At 44.7% G+C, this 20,632-nt stretch overlaps 1 protein-coding gene across 9 annotated transcripts in view; it reads left to right on the plus strand.

Annotated features, from left to right (window-relative positions):
* HMGXB3 (HMG-box containing 3) overlaps positions 1–20,632 on the plus strand; it is a 46,893-nt gene that overhangs the window by 23,210 nt on the left and 3,051 nt on the right. For 7 of the 9 annotated variants that reach the window (XM_059698884.1, XM_059698890.1, XM_059698891.1 and 4 more), the window contains 8 exons: positions 1,498–1,647; positions 5,433–5,734; positions 6,251–6,378; positions 12,109–12,240; positions 13,110–13,294; positions 16,613–16,832; positions 18,153–18,286; positions 19,251–19,367. In XM_059698884.1, coding sequence (XP_059554867.1) covers positions 1,498–1,647; positions 5,433–5,734; positions 6,251–6,378; positions 12,109–12,240; positions 13,110–13,294; positions 16,613–16,832; positions 18,153–18,286; positions 19,251–19,367 — 1,368 coding nt within the window. The remainder of the gene's footprint in view (positions 1–1,497; positions 1,648–5,432; positions 5,735–6,250; positions 6,379–12,108; positions 12,241–13,109; positions 13,295–16,612; positions 16,833–18,152; positions 18,287–19,250; positions 19,368–20,632) is intronic. The other 2 variants (XM_059698887.1, XM_059698888.1) reach the window with 2 other exon arrangements.

Genomic DNA, 20,632 nt, shown 5'->3' on the forward strand with positions numbered 1-20,632 from the left:
TTTGTGGTTCAGGGTGAGTAGAGGTCTGGTGGGTGGGGAGTAGTGGCAGTCAGGAGTGAAAGGAGGGTCAGGGGTAGATCACTGATTCTGAACGCCCTGTCACTAATACCAGTGAGAGCTCCTGGGCAAAGTAGCTAGATTTGTTTTTCCCAGGAGAGATCAGTAAAGCTGAGATCAGGGTATTTCATTGAAAGTAGTTGGAGATGAGAATCTAGTCCAGTTTAGCGTTCAGCAATCTTTGGACCTTTTAGCCTCAAAAGTGTGTTCCATATACAAGTTTGGGAAATGTATTCTTCCTCCCCAAAATAGAATCGCATTCCATCCTAGTATCTTACAGGGTTTGAAAAGTACTTTTAGTAAAGCAAGTTATTTTGTTTAGCCTGGCATTTTCCACCAAGGTTTTCCCTTTCCCTCTTTTTTATTTTTAACATAACACAGATGTGTGACTCTGGGGTCATTCTTCTGGAGGTAAGCATTGTGGACAGTGGAATAAACACTTGATGTCTAAAAATCCTAGTCCAGAAGTGGACCTGGCTCTGCTGCTAGCATGCCCTCTGACCTTGGGCAAGGCTCTTTCTTTCTCTGGTCCTCAGTTTTTATTGTCTCTAACATGCTGCGTTGGTTTCTCTTGTTCTTAACATTCTCGGATTTTGTTGATCCTTACGATGGCAACCAGCCAAATACCTTTGACAGATTCTCTGGCTAAATTGAGTAAGATACATAGCTTTTGGTAGAGCAGCTACATTTTTATAAATTCTTACCGGATAAAGAGTCCTTCACTCAAAAAAAGATGTATTGAGCACCTGCTGTGTGCCAGGCTTTGTACTGGGGATTCAGTAGTGAACGAGACAGCACAGGATGGTAGTTTAGTACGTAGTCTGGCCTGATCTTTAAGGAGAATGTGTCTCTTATCCCGAGATCTCAGGTTTCTTTTTCCAAAGGCTTAATTACTGCCTTCTGCATGCCGTGCATATCCTCGTCACGCCCTCCCTTTGGCTACAGTTGGCACTCTGGTTACCATCTGGTGAAAAGCTGCCCAGGACCAACCCTCTCTTTGACTGATTAGACAGCATCTCATCATAGGAGACTAAATGCCAGAGCTTTTAGCTTCAGTATTTTAGAGGTTACAATTTCTATGGAGACAGGGCTGGAAGTCTTTAGTACACCACAATCTCTTGCACTCTTCGTTAGAACAGGCCTGCTTCATTCTGCCAGCTGCCTGAGCCTTGGAGACATTCGAATCTCTGACCTTGGACAGCCAACTCACTTGTTTGACACCGGGAGAAGGACTTGACAAAATGATACAGGCTGTATTAGAGTAAAGGGGAAACTGCAGAAAAGGATCTTGCTTCAAGGCTCTTTGGAAATTAGTCTAAATCTGGTTTTGCGTTTGCCACTTTCTTCTCTGATTTATTGATAGCTGGTCATCCTGGTTCTTGGCTCTGTCCAGGTTTAACTCAATTTTTAAAGAATTGAACATTGGTCTTACTTTTTTAGGATTTGGGCCTGGCTACATCAAGAGGCCGGGGAAAGTGCAAGAATCCCTCTTGTAGTTATGTCTACACCAACCGGCATAAACCACGGATTTGCCCCAGTTGTGGTTTTAACCTTGCCAAAGACCGGACTGAGAAAACCACCAAGGCTCTCGTGAGTTCCTTCCCCAAACACATCCCTTGGCCTTGGGTTGGGCTCTGTTAACAAACCTATTTTAGTAGAAATAAAAGGATGCCTGAGTACATGATAGTACCTAGAGCACCAGAACTGGAAACAGATGATAGGTTCTGAACCTGGGCAAGTGCCTCCTTATCATTGCCAGGGTGAGGGAATTGATCAGATACCTTGATCTCTGAGACCCTTCTGGCTCCATGAACCAAAGAGAATGGTAACACAGGCCTTAAATAGGATTCAGAAGAAGAGGTGGAAAGATTACATTCTTTTAGCTCTGAGGTCTGATAGAGGGCCTGTTAATAGTATTTTAGTAATTAGAGAATGCCAACCCTAAGACTAGATTAAATCACTGCCTCTCACATTCCTTGCAGAGCTTTTGGCTAATCACAGAGCTGTACTTCTAGCAGCCTTGTTAGCAAGCCTACTCTCTGAAGTTGAATCAAACTATTTGAGTGATAAAACACTTGGTATCCTTAGGGCTTGCTTTTTATTATTAGAACCAGGAAAAATGGGCTTTCTCAGAGGTTTTGTGAATTTCCATATGTGAGTTTTCTTAAGTGAACAGAAAATGACAACATCTTTGGCAGCAAATAGAATGACTAGGATGAGAGTAATCAGAGGAATGTCAACTGATCTGCCTTGCAGGGGAAGGATGGCACATGGTCAAGGTCCAAGTTGGAGCCTGGCCACTCCACATCTAAGCTGGGTCTTACAAAATGGGCAGGATTTGGATGGAAGGGGAAGGCATGCTGTACTCACGGACAAGCGTGAGCAAAAGTGAAGAGCCAGAGAGTTGGTGGGTGTTCACATGGCCAGAAGAGAGGGTGTATGGGGAGGAGTATGAAAAATAGCCTTGAAAGGCACGTCAGGGCCCTGTCATGGAAGATCTTTAATGCTAGACTGGGCAGTGTGTCTTTTAGTCCTGGGGTCCCACTGAATGTCCTTGAGCCAGAGAGAGGCCCAGAAGAAGTTTAGGTGAGGAAGGATACCTGTATGGCTAGAACTGAGAAGCGGAAAGGATTGTTTCAGGCTTCAAGGTTTCTTTGCATATGGGGAGAGGCCTTTCTAGCAGGCGAGTCTCATCCCCTTGTCTCTAGGTCTGTTTCTGTGCTTGGGGTGGTATTCTGAGGTTACTGTCTTTATGAGAAAGGGAAGTGGACCTAAAGTCTGTGGATATTCATGGTTAGTGGAAAAAAACACTGGGAGTGGGAACCAAGAGACCCTGAGCTGGAAGCTTTTGTTTTCCCCATCAGGTGTATTAGATTTGGGCATTTTATTCTCAGGGCCGTGAGCCCTAGAGAAGACTCAGAATTGAGCATCAAGCAATGTATAACCCCCTGAAATAGCATGTAAATGGCTCCACAGTTTCCATCACATTCTGCTGTTCCACTGGTGCCCTCTGCTGGCAGTGAGCTTTCTTCCTGAATTCTCCATGTGTTTATTCGTTCCTCTTCATTAGCGTTTAATTCCTTGTGAGATTAGAATCTCCTTTAGGCCAAGTATATCTGTTTCCCCTGTACCTTCTAACCCTGGAGCTTGCATACACAATACAATAATGTATTGATCAGTAACTATGGGATGGAATTGCATTCTGTAGGTAGACACTCTGAACATTCCTTTCTCCTTCTAAAGGTGTTGGTTTGCAGCATGGAAGTGGGTGTTGGTCTCTAGGTCTTGGATGATGAGGTCACTTAACTTTCCAGGTCAGGCAGGAATTGTCTAGGGACCTCTTGCCAATTTATTTCAAATTCCACTCTCATTTATGTTCTTCTGTCTTTGACTAGCTAACTACACCAAGAACCCTTATCTTCAGCCATTCCCTTACCCTCCAATATCCTTAATTTTAGGAGAAATAAATGTCATTATGGTTTTCTATAACATAAAACATAGGTCAGAAACTCAGGGACTTTGTGTGTATTGCTCTTTGGAGCCTCCTGGCAGCCATACATTTCCTATGCAATTTTTCTTGGGCTGTAATTAAGATTGCACCATCTTTGGCTGGAACAGTCCTCATTCCTTTCCACCTTCCAACTGTGGTTCAGAGCCAAAGGAAAGTATTCCTGCCAACTTATATCCCAGCCTATGGTTCAACATAGTGATGACGAGGAACACACACCTCCCAGGGCAACGCATTTCTAGTATTACTCAGCTCTTCATTCATCCTTTCAGGCATTTCATATACTGAATACCTACCATGGGTCAGGTTTTTGAAGATACAAAGCTGAGTAGGACATAGTCCCTTTGCATAAGGAGCTAATGGTCTAGTGCAGGCGAAAGATAAGTAACCAAACTATTATAGACAGTGTAGAGGATGTAGAGTTAATAGAAAGCTTCTTTTATGAAGCACATAACTTCTACAAAGCAATGTATACTATGTCCAGCAACTATGAATTAGTATCTTCTGTGTACTCTGACCTCATGCAGGTATTGGGACTTAGTAATTAAGCAGGGACCCTATACTCACTGAAGAGGGGAAACAGTGGTTTACCAACTGTGAGACAATGCATTCTGCAATAAAGGAATGGACTCTGGGAGCATGGAGAAGGGAGTATTCAGGCTGCATTTGCACAAGGAACCTAATGAGCATTTCAGAACCTTGTTCCTGGAAGCCTCTGATTAGTATATAAAGACTTCTTATACCTAGAAGCCACAAAGCATTAAAGATAAACTAGAGGCCCAGTGCACGGATTCGTGCACTGGTGGGGTCCCTCAGCCTGGCCTGTGCCCTCTCGCAATCTGGGACCCCTTTGGAGATGTCGGAGGCTGGGACATGGATTCTGCCTGATCCCCGCAGGCCAGGCTGAGGAATCCCATGCACCGGGCCTCTAGTATGCATATAAGATCTTTGGTTAATCTCTTCCTGGCCTCCCCTACCCTCTTCCTCTGAGATTCATCAGTCTGTTCCGTGTTTCCATGCCTGTGCATTGAGTATCTGCCCCCTGGTGGTCAGTGCACATCATAGCTACCAGTTGAATGGTCGCTTAGGCCAGTGATGGCGAACCTATGACACGTGTGTCAGAGGTGACACGTGAACTCATTTTTTTGGTTGATTTTTCTTTGTTAAATGGCATTTAAGTATATAAAATAAATATCAAAAATATAAATCTTTTTTATACTATGGTTGCAAATATCAAAAAATTTCTATATGTGGCATGGCACCAGAGTTAAGATAGAGTTTTTCAAAATGCTGACACGCCAAGCTCAAAAGGTTCACCATCACTGGCTTAGGCTTTTATATATATATATTCTTTAATATGAATATTTGTTTATATATGAAAACTACCATTCATAGAGTTTTTATTGCAACCCAGGCACTGTACTAAGTACTTTACTTACAATATCTTCTTTACTCTGTACAACTACTAGTATTTTGATCCTCCATTTCACAGGCAAGGAAATTAAAGCTCAGAAAGATTAAGTAAATTGTTTTGGGTCACACATGTACAGATGTTAAAGGGCATAAACAGAACTGAAGACCAGGTCTCCAAATCCCCTACCTGGTGAATGTGAGCTGACACTTGAAACCTTTACTAAGAGATGTGTTGTGTATAGTCTTCTCATTTTATTGACAGAGGAACTGAGTGCCAGAGGGAGAAAGCACCTGCCATAAGTCACAAGTGAGTTATTAGCTGAGCTGGTTAGGAACCTAGTTTCCCACCTCTCTGTCATCGCCCATCCCTCTGTCACTCACAGCCTCTCCTGATGTAGCCCACTCTGGCTCTTCTTGCCCTGGGTTCTTGGTGATCAATCCACTCTCTTCCCAGGAGGCAAGCTCAGCACTCCCAGATGGGCTGAGTGTCACAGAGCCCCTGAGTGCGGCCCAGAGGGAGATCCAACGCCAGTCCACGTTGCAGCTGCTGCGCAAAGTCCTGCAGATTCCTGAGAATGAGTCCGAGCTGGCCGAGGTCTTTGCCTTGATTCACGAACTCAACAGTTCTCGACTTATTCTGTCCAGCGTCAGTGAGGAGACAGTCACCATTGAGCAAACCTCTTGGTCAAATTATTATGAGTCTCCATCCACGCAGTGCCTTCTCTGTAGCAGCCCATTATTCAAAGGGGGACAAAAGTAAGCAGCCCTTTCACATTTCCTGCCCCTACCTGCCCCGTCCCACATGGCCTGTACAAACAACTTTCTTTCTTCAAACAACGTTCAGGCTGTAACCTTTGAATATGTTAGTCTCTGTGTTTCTTAGGTTTCCCTTACTTTTCTGATTGTTAATTAATAATAATAATTAGTAATCATCTATTTCCATTGAAAAATGCCTGAAAGTTATTGTCACCAATTTAAGATTTAGTTTACATCTGGACTGCCCAGCATAATGCTTGGATTTGGGAGTTCAGTGGGATTGGTTAACTTGGTAACAAATTGAGAATTATATTAAATTTGAGGGTGATTCCCCAGACCAGGTTCCAACAAAGTGGAACACTTACCTAGAAAAACTTGACGCACAAGCTCTAGCACCTTCCTTTTCCTACTGTAGTAAAGTCTTGAGAATTTTGCTATTCATCACTGAATCTTGGAGACTAATTATTAAGAGGTTGATATTCCTTCTGTTTTTGTTGGTGATGTTTTGGGTACTAGCTCCCTGGCTGGGCCTCAGGAGTGCTGGCTGATGACAGCCAACCGACTGCAGGTGGTGACTGCCCAGGTGAAGATGTGTCTGAATCCCCATTGTCTGGCCCTGCATAGCTTCATGGACATCTATACAGGTGGGTGCCAGCCTTTCTTCCCTCAGTAGGCCCCCAAAGCAGGTTTGAGAACAGCCCCTGGGGTCAGACTCTGGTCCTGTGAGTCCTAGACCTTCTCTCAGATGGGGATTTTTCCTCCTGGATGTCTCAGCCCCAGTATACATGTACTTCTCAAGTGTTAGGATTATCCAGGATCATTTTTATTATTAATAATATATTTTTATTGATTTCAGAGAGGATGGGAGAGGGAGAGAGAGAGATAAAAACATCAGTGATGAGAGAGAATCATTGATTGGCTTCCTCCTGTACAGCCCCTACTGGGGATCAAGCCCATAACCCAGGCATGTGCCCTGACTGGGAATTGAACCGTGACCTCCCAGTTCATAGGTCGGCACTCAACAACTGAGCCATGCTGGCCGAGCTCAGGATCTTTAAGCAAAGTTACTTTTTAAAAAATAGATCATGACTGTAGAAAAACTGGAAAATGCTGACAAGTAGAAAGAGGAAACTGAAAATCAGTAGTAATACTACCGTGAGATAAACACTTAACATTATGCCCTCTAACCCCAGGTATATTATTCATCACTGCAGAATATAAGAAAGTGTGGAAAGATTTATAGGTTTATAGCTTTTCTTCCAACAAAAATGTGGTTGTGCTGGATTTGCTTTGGAATGTGCTTTTTAAAATTTAGCAGTACATCATTGGCATCTTCTTGTGCCAGGAAGTGGAGAAATACATGGCCATTTTAAAGAAGTGGCACTCCAACTTCGAGTCCTCTTTATAATTAAATCTTTGTGTACAGCCTCACTTATTTCCCTAAGGCAAATACTCAAAAGTGAAATTGCTGCGTATCCACCCGTTTCCCCTCTGTTCATCAACATCAAACATTTATTGAATATTCATTATGTCCCAGTCATTGTGAGAATTTGAATCTTGAGTTTTATATGTATAATTGGGTGCTGAAGATTAAAAAGTGTTTGTTATTTTGTCTTCAGAACCTTTTGGTGCCTGATTTTGAATTCATGCTTTCAGTGTCTTGCATTGCCAGATTGAGTTTGTACTATTTTATGCTCTTGCCCACAGTTAATGGAATGCCATTTCCCTGCATTCTGTCTAGGCCAGTAGTACCTTAGGAATATATATAACAGTTTCATCATCCCAAAATACTGTCTTCTACTTACTCTTTGTGATCAAGCCCATCCTTTACCCCTAACATCTAGCAACCATTTGATGTGCTCTTCATCTTTCCAGAATGTCATAAATCCAATAATAGAATGTAGAATTTCTAGTCTGGTTTCTAAGCATCAGGCCTTTTAGTCACTCATGTTTTTTAATGTGTCAATAGTTTGTTCCTTTTTATTGTTGAGTAGTTTTGCATTGTAGGCAGCACCACAATTTGTTTATCTGTTCACTCATTGCAGTTGAAGGACATTTGGATTGTTACCAGGTTTTGGGAGTTATGAATAGAGCTGCAATAAACATTCATGGGCAGGCTTTTGTGTGAACATAAATTTTCATTTCTTTTTGGTAAATACCTAGGAGTCAGATTATTGCTGGCCTATATGGTAAATGTATGTTTAATTTTATAAGAACTTTCCAAACCATTTACCTGATTATATGTATGTACCATTTTTGCATTCTCTCCAACTATGGCTGAGAGTTCTGGTTTGCTTCACTTGCCAGCACTTGGTATTGTCTATTGTTTGTTTGTTTTTTAACCATTCTAATAGGTATGTGAGTGGTTTTTCATTGTGGTTTTAATTTGAATTGACTTGATGACTAATGTTGATCATATTTTCACGGGTTTTATTTGCCATTTGTATTTGTTCTTTGGTGAAGTATCTGTTTGATCTTTAACTCATTGAATTGGGTTGTCCATTTTCTTAGTGTTTAGTTTTGAGAGTTCTTTGTATATTCTGGATTCAAGTCCTTGCCAGATAAGTGATTTGCAGGTATTTTCTTAGGATCTTTGACTTGTCTTTTCATTCTCTTAACAGAATCTTTCACAGAGCAAACATTCTTAATTATGATAAAGACCATCCTTAAAATTTTTGTTGTTGTTTTACCAATTTTTTCTTTTAGGGATTTGAGAGAGGAAGGGAGAGAGAGAAACATTGATCAGTTGCCTCCTGTATGCGTCCTGACTGGAGATGGAACCCATGTCATAAGTATGTGCCCTGACCGTGAATTGAACCTGCAATCGTTTGGTGCACCGGACGATGCTCCAACCAATTGAGCCACCTGGCCAGGGATAGAAATATGTTTTTTGTTTGTTTGTTTGTTTAAAAATATATTTTATTGCTTTTCCACAGAGAGGAAGGGAGAGGGACAGAGAGCTACAAACATTGGTGAGAGAGAAACACCGATCAGCTGCCTCCTGCACACCCCCCACTGGGGATGTGCCTGCAACCAAGGCACATGCCCCTGACCAGGATTGAACCCAGGACCCTTCAGTCCACAGGCTGACTCTCTATCCACTGAGCCAAACCGGCCAGGGCTAGAAATATGTTTTTGATGTTCTATCTAAGATTTCTTTACCTGGGTGAAAGTCATAAATATTTTCTTCTAATAGTTTTATAATTTTTGTGGTTTACATTTAGGTCTGTGAACTAATTTTTGTAAAAAGTGTGAGGCTCAGATTGAGTTCATTTTTTTGTTTTGGCCTGTGGACCTCCGATACCACCATTTGTTGAAAAAGTAGTCCTTTCTTCAATGAATTACCTTCATTTCTTTGTTGAAATCAATTCATCATACACATATGGGTCTATTTATGCATTCTATTCTGTTCCATTTCTTTATGTTGTTTACTAGAGGCCCAGTGCACGAAATTCGTGCACGGGCGGGGGGGGGGGGCGCGGTGTCCCTCAGCCTGGCCTGCACCCTCTCCAATCTGGGACCTGCGGGGATCGGGCCTAAACCGGCAGTCAGTCATCTCTCTGGCGATCTAGGACCACTGGCTCCTAACCACTCACCTGCCTGCCTAATGCCCCCAACTGCCCTCCCCTGCCAGCCTGGTCGCCCCCAACTGGTCTCCCCTGCCAGCCTGATCTCACCCCAAACTGCCCACCCCTGCCAGCTTGGTTGCCTCCATTGGCCCTCCCCTGCCGGCCTGGTTGCCCCCAATGGCCCTCCCCTGCCAGCCTGGTTGCCCCTAACATCCCTCACCTGCCGGCCTGGTCGCCTCCAACAGCCCTCCCCTGCAGGCCTGATCTCGCCCCCAACTGTCCTTCTCTACAGGCCCAATCTCGCCCCCAACTGCCCTCCCCTACTGGCCTGGTGGCCCCCAACTGCCCTCCCCTACTGGCCTGATCACCCCCAACTGCCCTCCCTTGCCGGCCTGATCACCCCTAACCCGCTGTCAGCCTGATCTTGCACCTAACCCCCTGCCAGCCTGATCTCACCCTTAACACATTGTTTGCGGGTAGTTTTTATCGCGCACAAATGGCAACGTTCAGTAAAATTATGATAACTTTAGTTTACGTATTTATACGTTACCTGCATTCTACCGCTAGTCTATAAAAACGTATTAATACGTGTCCCGCGCTCTACTACCAGTCAACGTAAAACGTCTAAGTAAAATGTATAAATACGTTTTCCGCATACAATGTGTTAACTATTCTCCCCTGCCAGCCTGATCTCGCCCCTAACTGCCTCTGCCCTGGCCCCCACCACCATGGCTTTGCCCAGATGGAAGTCGGACATCTGGAAGATGGCCAGTTGACCCGGTTTAATTAGCATATTACCCTTTTATTAGTATAGACTAGAGGCCCATTGCATGAAGAGATTCGTGCAATAGGCCTTCCCTTTCCCTGGCTGTCAGCACCAGTTTTCCTCTGGCACCCTGGACCCAGGCCTTCGCTCCAGCCGGAGCCTTCAGTCTTCGCTCCTCCGCCGCTTCGACCCTGTGTATGCAAATTAACCGCCATCTGTGTTGGGTTAATTTGCGTACTCTCCTGATTGGCTGGTGAGCGTAGCGGGGGGGATGGTCAGTTTGCATGTTTGTCTATTATTAGGTAAGATTCTTTTGTCCCTATCACACTCTCTTGATTACTATAACTTTATAGCAAGTCTTATAATTAGGTAGTGTGAGCCTTTCAACCTTGCCATTACCTGAATTGTTTCCTGAATTGTTTTGGCTAGATTGGTTCCTTAGCATTTCAATATAAAGTTAAGAATCAGCTTGTTAGTGTCTACAGAATCTTGCTGGAATTTTAATTGGGATTGTATGGAATCTATATATCAATTTGGGGAAGTTTGACATGCTTAAAAAATATTAAATTGTCCCATTCATGAACATGGTCTGTCTCTGTTTTATTGGGCTTTCTTTTACTTATTTTATCAGTGTTTTATACTTTTTAGCATATAGGTCCACACATGTTTTGTTAGATTTATTTTTTTAATATATTTTTGATTTCAGAGAGGAAGGGAGAGGGAGAGGGAGAGAGAAACATCAATGATGAGAATCACTGATCAGCTGCCTCCTGCATAACCCCCACTGGGGACCGAGCCCGCAACCCAGGCATGTGCCCTCAACCAGAATTAAACCTGGGACCCTTCAGTCTGCAGGCCGATGCTCTATCCACTGAGCCAAACCAGCCAGGGCTAGATTTAAACCTAAGTATTTTTTGTAGTAACTTTTTATAGGTTATTATAGTTTTTAAAGTTTATCAATTTAAAAGGTAAAAGCTGGTATATAATTTCTTAATTTCTTATATTTCTTTGATTACTAAGAAGATTGTCTATCGTGTGTGTGTGTGTGTGTGTGTGTGTGTGTGTGTTTTCTATTTTCTCCTCCGTGAATTTCTCTTGTGAATATTTTCATTCTGTTTTGGGTTATTTTGTTGACAGAATTCTTCCTCAGTTTATCAGTTATCCTTTTTTTATTTTAATTGGTTCAAGTATAACTTTATTTTTTTAATCTTTATTGTTGAAAGTATTACACATGTCCCCTTTTTCCCCCATTGACACCCTCCAGCCCAGCCCCCCCACCCCCACCCCAGGCCTTCAGCACCCTATTGTCTGTGTCCATGGGTTATGCATATATGTATACAAGGTCTTTGGTTGATTACTCCCACTCACCCTCGCTTTCCCTCTGAGATTCCTCATTATCTGTTGTCTTTAAAATTGTGATTTTTTATTTTTTGCTGTTTGTTTTTTGTTTCAATTTTTATGTAATTATTGTTTTGATCTCCTTTATGGCTTCAAAATTTATCATGCTTAGAAAGGGGGAATGTGTAATACTTTCCCTATTCCTTATACAAGCATATATTCCACAGTATGCTTTTGTGCAAATTTGTGCATTATGTATTGTGCAAATGTAAAATCACCCTTTTATTTGTCTTAAACTGACTGCATTTAAATTTCTCTGAGTCTTTTATCTCAAAATTTGGGTGGTTTTATAGCCTGTTTCACATTCTCCACACACCCCTGGGCTAAAAGATACTCCTGGTCTTTACCCTTGGTGCAGCTGTGAGAGGTCATGAGGACTGAACTGGGTGGTAGGAAGATGTTTCTTTTTTTTCTTGTATGTATTTTATTATTTGCTTTTTTCATTTAATAATGTATTATGGACAACTTCATGTCATAGCATTTAGATCTACCTTATTCTTTGTAATGATGCAGAGTTGGCTATTTTATGAATGCACCAGAGTTTATTTAACTATTCCCCTATTGGGCATTTAGTTCCCAATTTTTTGCCATTGTGGATGATGTTACAGTGAATTTCCCTGTTGCCTTTTCTTAACCTTCAGGTCTCTTTAATGTGGGAAACAAGGTGCTAGTGAGCCTGGACTTGCTTTTTGCAATTCGAAACCAGATTAAGCTGGGAGAGGATCCCAGAGTGTCTATCAGCGCTGTTCTGAAGTCGGTGCAGGAGCAGGCAGGTAAAGGTTGGCTCTTTCCCTTCCCCAAGGTTAGGTCTAAGCTCCCTGGGAATTTTCAGTGATGGGCTTTAGTTGAAAGAGTCCTCTTGGGGGCAAGGCTGATATTTTGAAAAGGAGACATTTTTAGCCTCCTAACACTTCTCTTGAATTTCACAAATGCCAAACTAAGTTTAGAAAGCGTGAGTCCGTGCATCCAGGGACCCTCAGCATGAGGCTAAACTGACGTTCAGAAGTTCATCCTTTGGTCATAGGTAGACTTGACCTAACTGCATGTTAATCAGACTCATTTTGAATGCACAGTTTTTAGAGGTCCCAGGGCTCATGCTGAGGGACCACCCTCCTTACTATTAGAAATTATTTCTGTTTGTGCTTTTCCCATCCCATCCCATCCCGTTTTTACAGACTCCAGTCCTGCACTTTTCCTGCTCTGAGGTCAGATGTATTAGAGCAAAGGTGCTAGAGCCAGACAGGCAGGCTGGTGCTTGAGTCTCGGCTCTGCCACTTAGTGTCACTGTGATTTTAACTAAGTTATTTTCTCTGTGCCTCAGTTTCTCTAATTATAAAATGAGGAAAATAATAGCTCCTCATTCAGAAAGATATGAGTTAAATGAGAAAATTTGAAGCTCTGCACATTATCTAGTGCCTAGTAGGTGCTTAGTACAGGCAGACATAACTGATTGGAATTGCCCTCCAGGTTGCCACCTGAGCACTTGAAGGCCAGGGTGCTTGACCCTTGGAGTGGCTGGTACTCTTGGGTGTTCTGCAGGAGAAGCCACCACAGAATTACTATTCTTGCTGGCCATTAGCTCATCCCCAGTGGCTTCGGGGTCTTTTTCTGTGACTACTCAGAGCTCTTGCTTTTCTTCCAGAGAAGACGCTGGCCCCAGAGGAGTTAAGCCAGCTACAAGAGCTGCTGTGCAATGGCTATTGGGCTTTTGAGTGCCTCACTGTCCGAGACTACAATGACATGATCTGTGGCATCTGTGGTGTGGCCCCCAAAGTGGAAATGGCCCAGAGGAGTGAAGAAAACGTGCTGGCACTGAAGAGTGTGGAGGTAAGTGCCTCTCAGTCACTGTGGGTAACATTTAGAACTGTCCTCACACTTCGCTGCCACCTCCTGCATGATGTATGTCCCCAGGGACAGACGCCTCCAGTCCTGTCCTGTGTGAGAAGAGAGGCTTTTTCCTGCCACTGCCCAGGTTTTCATCTAAGGAAGATCAGGTGGAAATAGAGGCATTTGTTATTCAACAAACTTATCAAACATGAACTAGGTACACTTTTTAGACACTTGGGAAATGGCAGTTAAGAAAAAACCCACAAAGTTTCCTGGTTTGAGTAACCAGGAAACAAACATTAACAATTTATTATAATAATAAAATATATGCCTATATTATAAAGAATAAGTTATAAGAAGCGTGGTAACAATGAAGCCAGGGTGTGGTGGGAAAGGGAATCCCTCTTTTATACAGGGTAGTCAGGGACAGCCTCTCTGATAGGAGGGTGTTTGAACAGAGATTGGAGCCCATGTTCTGCTCTGGGGGAGGAACATTCCAGGCAGAGGGAGCAGGAAGGATCTAAGGTGGGTTTGCGGGCATGGTTGAGGAACAGCAAGGAGGCCAGCGTGTGGCTGGCCGTGTGCGCAATGGAGAGAGGTAAGATAGTGAGGTTCAGGAGGCCAGACTCTGTGGGGTCGTGTGGGCCATTTTAAGGATATGCTGTGGAGGAAATGAGAGTCTCTTAAGGGTTTTGAGGATCTGATCTGATCTGATCTGTTGTCTTTGTGTGAACATTTTTTAGTTAAGAACCTAACGCCAAACTCAGGTTTGCATATTAACTCTAACAAATATCCAAGGAACCTGTGATTCCAATCATAGAAGAACAGCAAATATACAACTCATTGTATAAGGCCATATAACCTTAAAGCAAAACCAATGTTTACTATAATAGAAAAAAAATGGGACTGATTATACTCATGAAGATAGATGTTGAAGTCTTGAATAAGATAATAGCAAATCACCTTTAACAACAAATAAAGTAATCCATTGTGACTAAGTTTATTATAGGAAAGCAAGATTGCTTCAATATTAGAAAATACACTAATGTAATTCACTACTTAACAGATAGGAGAAAAGCCATATGGTTATTTCATTAGATGTAAAAGAGGCTTTCAATGTTGTTCAACACCTGTTTATGATAAATCTCTTAGCAAACTGGAAATAATACTCTTCCTTAACCTAGTACAGGGGTTAAAAAAATCCCATAGTTTGATTAACTCTTCCCCACAATCATGTGCCGTTAGTCTGAGCCTGCACATAGTCGCTCTGGGGTTCATAGATGTTCTGAGTTTCCATCTCTGAACTCTGACCTGAGGGCTGGAACAGAAAGTGACTCTTAAGGCACCAGGCCTGTAGCTCCTCCTGTTCACCACCAGGGGAGGTGTGGGCTCTTCCGAGAAAAGCTTTAGCCTGGCCAGCTGAGCATATTTGAGATTTAGTTCATATTCTCCTTTTCTTCCCAGATAAAAAAAAATTCATATGTTGATCAAGTATTTATACTTGAAGAATGGTAGTATATAATAAGACATATGAAAACAACATATGAAGACATACTGCATGCTGGAGTTTTCTAAGTGTTTCTTGTAGATAAAATGAAAGGAAAAAAATTTTGCTCTGTGTGTGATCTCACTGAGAGGCTATTCTACATTCATTCAAATCTGCTTGCCTAATGGTAATATTAACAGTAATGCAGCTATGATTTATTGAGCATTTTATTACATATGCCAAGTTCTTACTCTGTGCTCAGTGCTTTAATATATACTGACTTCTCACCCAATTCTGTGAGATTTGTGTAGATGAAGGGACTGAAGCCCAGAGGGTCTTGCCCACGCTCATTCAGCCAGGAAGGGTTGGAGCTGGGACTTGGCCTCGTTCTGGTTGTCTGACTCCGGAGTCTGAGCTTGTAAGGACTGCCATGCTCACCTGTACCTCCTGGGTCTCTGAGCTCTGATTTTTCTAAACACATTGGCCTGCAGAGACTTTGGTTTCCAGAATAGACAGAAGCCCTCTTCCCCACAAGGCTCACGGCTCTTAGTCCTCCCAGGGCTCTTGCTTCATGGAGTAGCGTTCCCTTCATTCTCAGTGTGCATGAGTCTTCTCTTCCATGGCATTGTTATTTCTTTCTAGAGACCAGGGCTTACTTTATTTTCTCCCTTTTGTGCATGAACAGTGGTGTGCATGTGGGGAGAAGGGGGCAGGGGTATCCTGAAGTTACTGACAAAGCTTAAATATGCAGTTGTCTATGAGGAGACCGCCGGTTTGGCCCCTTCCCTCAGGGACTGTATAGAGGAGGACCTTCCGGACTAATGACAGCAGCCATGTCAGTTGCTCACACAGCATACTTCGTTGGCATTTCTTGTCCCCTGTTCTTTGTGAAGAGTGCGGGTTCAGTTCCTTATGAAATTGTGGTGGGAGGCTTTGTCATGTACTCACAGCATGCGCTCGTGCCCTGTGAGGTAGGGAAGGAAGGGGGAGTGAGATGGGGAGATAGATGTCTTGTGTAGAGCAGTGGCCCTCAGATTAGTGGACATAGGAATTACATTGGACAGTGGCTCTCAGTCTTATTAGTGTGGAGGGCTTGCTCGACCCTACTCACAAGGTTCTGATTTAGTAGGTTTGCAGTGGGCCTGAGAATTTGCCTTTCTAACCAGTTCCCAGGTGGTTGATGCTCATGCTGCTGGTCCAGGGGCCACACTTTGAGAACTGCGCACCTGGGGAATCTGTTTAAAGTTCACACTTACAAATATAGTTCATACAGATTGACATGTGCCCTGGTATAAGCATTGATAAGTAACGTAAATGACTGCTCCAGGTAATAGGATCTGGGTCACACTTTGAGGACCATATAAGGGGGATGCCAGGAGTAAAACTGAATAACACAACTACTAGGTGCCTGCAATAGATAAGTAAGTGCTGCATGAGGTAGAGGAGATAGCTGTGCTCTGGCAAGGCCTGGAGGCCTTTCTGCAGGAGGTCAGGGATCAACAGGGCCTTGGAAGTGGGTAGAATATCACATTTTATTCCGGTGATTCCTGCCAGCCAGTATAGGCATTAAGGGCATGGGCTTTGGAACTAGACCTTTGTTCGCATTCTGTTCTACCTTTCTCCAGTAGTCTCACTCAGACACCTCAGGCTTGTATGTGGCAAAAGACAGTTAGGTACTGAGATGTCAGGTTTGGGGGCATCCCAGCAGTGCATGGCTGTCGTAAACCCCCTCCCCAGCCTTAGTTGCCCTGAGCGTATCAAGAGGGTAGGCTTTTGTGTTGCTAATATTCTGTGGCTCCTACAGTTTGACCTTTTTTATCCTGACCTTTTAGTTCACCTGGCCTGAGTTCTTGGGCTCTAGTGAGGTAAACGTGGAGGACTTTTGGGCCACGATGGAGACAGAGGTGATTGAGCAGGTGGCCTTCCCTGCCAGCATCCCTATCACCAAGTTTGATGCCTCTGTTATTGCCCCCTTCTTCCCACCACTCATGAGAGGAGCTGTGGTCGTCAACACTGAGAAAGACAAAAACCTGGATGTACAGCCAGTACCTGGTAAGGCCACCTGGTGGCTGACTGGGGTCAGGGAAGGGCCCAGTCAAGAGTCTAGAACATTGTCCATGGCAAGATGCACAAAATGGCAGAGCGGGAGCCAGGCCCACCCTGGGCTCCTTCTGAAAAGAGATAACCTGTGACAGATCCCCTAGAGATGAAAGTCATGGTGTGGAGGTTTGAAGTGCTGCCAGCCATATTGTATAGGACTGACTCACATAGCCCATTGTCAGCCTTCGGGGACGCACTGTGCTGTAGTGGAAGTCCTCCAAGAAATGCTGATAAGGCTCCAAACCCAAAGGTTCTCACTGAGAAGTGTAGCGGGGGAGGCCAGAGAGTCTGCTTTTAAACAGTCTTTTAGACAGTTTTACAGACTAGCTGTTGAGAGATAGGTTTCTGACACCCAGAGTTTGAGTCCCAGCTATGCCACTTAGCATTAGTAGCCATGTGACCTCCATCAAATCCTTCATTGCCCTGAGCCTCTGTTGCTTCATTCACAAATGGGGCATGATATGGTTACCCATTTCCTGGGCTGTTGTGAAGATAAAGTGATTTAATTCGAGGATAGCCTTCTACTTTTTTAAAAAAACTGCAACTCACAGTAAGAAATAGGTTCTGCATTACGACCCAGCATGATACTCATAAGTAGTGTGTGTGTATCTGTAATGAAAGCAAAACTTTCATAAAACAGCATTTTTCCTTACCAAGTGCATTATACTTTGTTTTCTATTTTATTTCATTTTTAAAATTCTGGATATGACCCACTGAAGTGATTTTTCTCAGTATTTAATATGTTGTGATCCACTGGTTCTCAAACAGTGCTTCCTAACATTAGATCTGAGACCCACCTCCCATTTGCTGCTTCAAGGCCCAGGAAGTGTTTTTTTAAGGCCCCCCCCCCCCCCATATTTCTGTTGATGAGGCAGGTTCAGGAACAGTGTATAGAGAGCATTTTAAAATGGGAGTTGCTGCTTCTTGTTGCTGTAGCTGTGGTAAGCATCTGAGATCTTGATGCTGAAAAACCTTAACAGGTTAAAGCTGGCCCATTTGGGAGTTCTTTGCAAGGGCACTCTGCCAGATATATCTCCCAGATGTTCATGGGCACAAAGCAGTCTGAGAAAGTTCAGATCTCTGCAGAAGTCATAGACCTGCCTTGAATCCACCTCTCCCAGCACCCAAGGCAGTGCTCAGGGCAGAGCCTGCTTCCACTCCTTGCTGTACTGTAGGCCTTGCCCCCTTGTTCTCATCCTCATGCATCAGCTACTGCCCATGACCCCTATGGCTGAGGCAGTGCCCTCCCCTCAGCACTGTTGTCTCTTGCAGGCAATGGCAGTGCCTTGGTGAGGCTGCTCCAGGAGGGCACCTGCAAGCTGGAGGAGATGGGCTCCTACAGCGAGGAGGAGCTGCAGCAGCTGCTTAGGCAATGTGGCGTCCCCTTTGGGGCAGAAGACTCTAAGGTGAGTGTTGGGTAGCAGTAGACAGGCATGTTGGGAGCAGGCTGGTGGTCCATTCTTCTGGGCAGGAATATGAACACCTGTGACTGGGCACCTGTGTTGGACAGAGGATGCTGGCAGTCAAGAGCGGCCTGGGAGATAGTTAGCAGTCGGATTGTAACATGCATGTGAGGCCTTTCCCTCCTGTCAGTTCATCTATTGATGGTAGTGGGTTCAGAATCTGGGGTTGGGAATCCTGGTCTCCTGCCTACTGTGTGTGACCTTGGGTAAGCACCTTATATTTCATATGTATATTTCTGAGAGGAAGGGAGAGGGAGAGAGATGGAAACATCAGTGATGAAAGAGAATCATTGATTGGCTGCCTCCTGAATGCCCCACACTGGGGATTGAGCCTGCAACCCAGGCATGTGCCCTGACCGGGAATCGTATCATGGTCTCCTGGTTCATAGGTCAATGCTCAACCACTGAGCCATGCCAGCTGGGCAGCACCTTATATTCCTGAGCCTTGGTTTTCTCATTTTGCAAAGTAACTAAAATACCGACCTCGAGAGATTGTTGTCAGGAAGGAAGGCACTTTGCACAGTGCCTGGGTGTCACCAATCCAGGTCCTAAAACGTGAGTGCTATGACAGCTCATAGAGTGTGTGTGTAGGAGGGCTTTATTTATGCATTATTCACTTCCCTTCATACTGATAAAGCTGTTGAACATGTTATGTTTCCTTCAAGTTCATACTCCAGTATTAGCTTCTCTTTGAAGCTTTCCCTGTAAAAAGCTGGAACGCAAGCCTCAGAGTGGCAGCTCGGTCAGTCAGGCTGGCTCTGTCTGTGACCCTTCCTCGGGGCCCTCCTCTCTACCTAGAGGACGTTGGGATTCTCTCGCGTTGGGTATTGAAGGGAGCATGTGGTGCTCTGCGCAGGCCTGGTCCTTTAGCATTTACTGCTGTTTTTAAACTTGACTTCTGCTCCAGGACCAGCTCTGCTTCTCCTTGTTGGCCCTCTATGAATCTGTACAGAATGGAGCCAGAACCAGACAGCCCCCGCCTCATCTCACCGGGGGGAAAATCTACAAGGTGTGCCCTCATCAGGTAAGAGGATAACGAGGAGGAGCCTGGGGTGAACTTGCTCATGACACATTGCCCGCAGCCTGAGCCAGCTCGTCCTGGGGGAGCTGGCACTTAGCTCACGGGCAGCCTGTGGAATAGTCCACAGGTGTCAGGTGCCACACTCAGGCCAAGCGGGGAGCATGGGTTGTCATCAGTGAGTGTTTATTAAGCCCCCTACCATGTGCTGGCCCCGCCTTCGCTGTTGAGGGTACAAATGTGAGCAACGATGTCTTTCCTTCCTAGTTGACCTCATTTTAATGAGGAAACAAAGTCACCGCAGCTTGTGGTACAAGGGAAGTGACAGTGAGGGACCTCCTGTCCATGCGACAGCCAGAGAAGGCTGAGAGCCCAGTGATGAGTGAAGGAAGGAGTGTTCCAGCAGAGGGACGAGCAGCCACTCAGCCCTCAGTGAGGAAGCCTAGTGAGCCGAGAGAAGGGCGGCTGCAGGGGCACCAGAGACCAGGCCATGTAAGGCTTTGTAGGCCAGAGTAACCGTTTGGATTTTTCCTGAGACCAGTGACGGACCCATTGAAGGTTTGGAAGAGGAAGGAAGAGGGAGATGGGATGGACGTGGCCTGATTCTGGTTTTAGGGAGGTCACTGTCTGTCTGTAGAGGGTGTGGAAAGGGCAGGCACCGGGGTCACTCTGGAAAGGTCGTGCTGTTTGACAGAGTAGGCACAGGAACACACTAGGGCCGTGGTCGGCAAACTGCAGCTCGCGAGCCACATGCGGCTCTTTGGCCCCTTGAGTGTGGCTCTTCCACAAAATACCACGTGCGGCGCGCGTACAGTGCGATTGAAACTTCGTGGCCCATGAGCAGAAGTCAGTTTTCAGCCTAGGCGAGTCTATTTTGAAGAAATACTGTTGATATTTGGCCCTGTTGACTAATTAGAGTTTGCCGACCACTGCACTAGGGTATAACACCCCGTGCACAAGCACTACATAGCGGGGTGTGGGGGCGGGGGGCGCTGGCAGAGCTTCAGTTCACTGGGATGTGTGAGTGGGCAGGGCGACCTGCAGGTCGTCAACTCCTTCAACAAAGCTGTGTCTGAGGGAGACGCTGGATGCCTCCACCCTGGCAGAGCAGAGCCTGCTCCCAGGAGTGTGTCCATGTGACTGGGGCCATCTCATGACAGCACAGGGACAGATGTGAGAGCTAGAGGTCTCAGGGCTCTGATGGAAGAGCCATATCACTTGGAGGTGGCAGCCAGGTCTGGTGGATGTGAAGGTGAAGGTGGAGGCAGAGG

Source organism: Myotis daubentonii, chromosome 5 (genome assembly GCF_963259705.1).
Source record: "Myotis daubentonii chromosome 5, mMyoDau2.1, whole genome shotgun sequence".
NCBI classification, from domain to species: Eukaryota; Metazoa; Chordata; class Mammalia; order Chiroptera; family Vespertilionidae; genus Myotis; species Myotis daubentonii.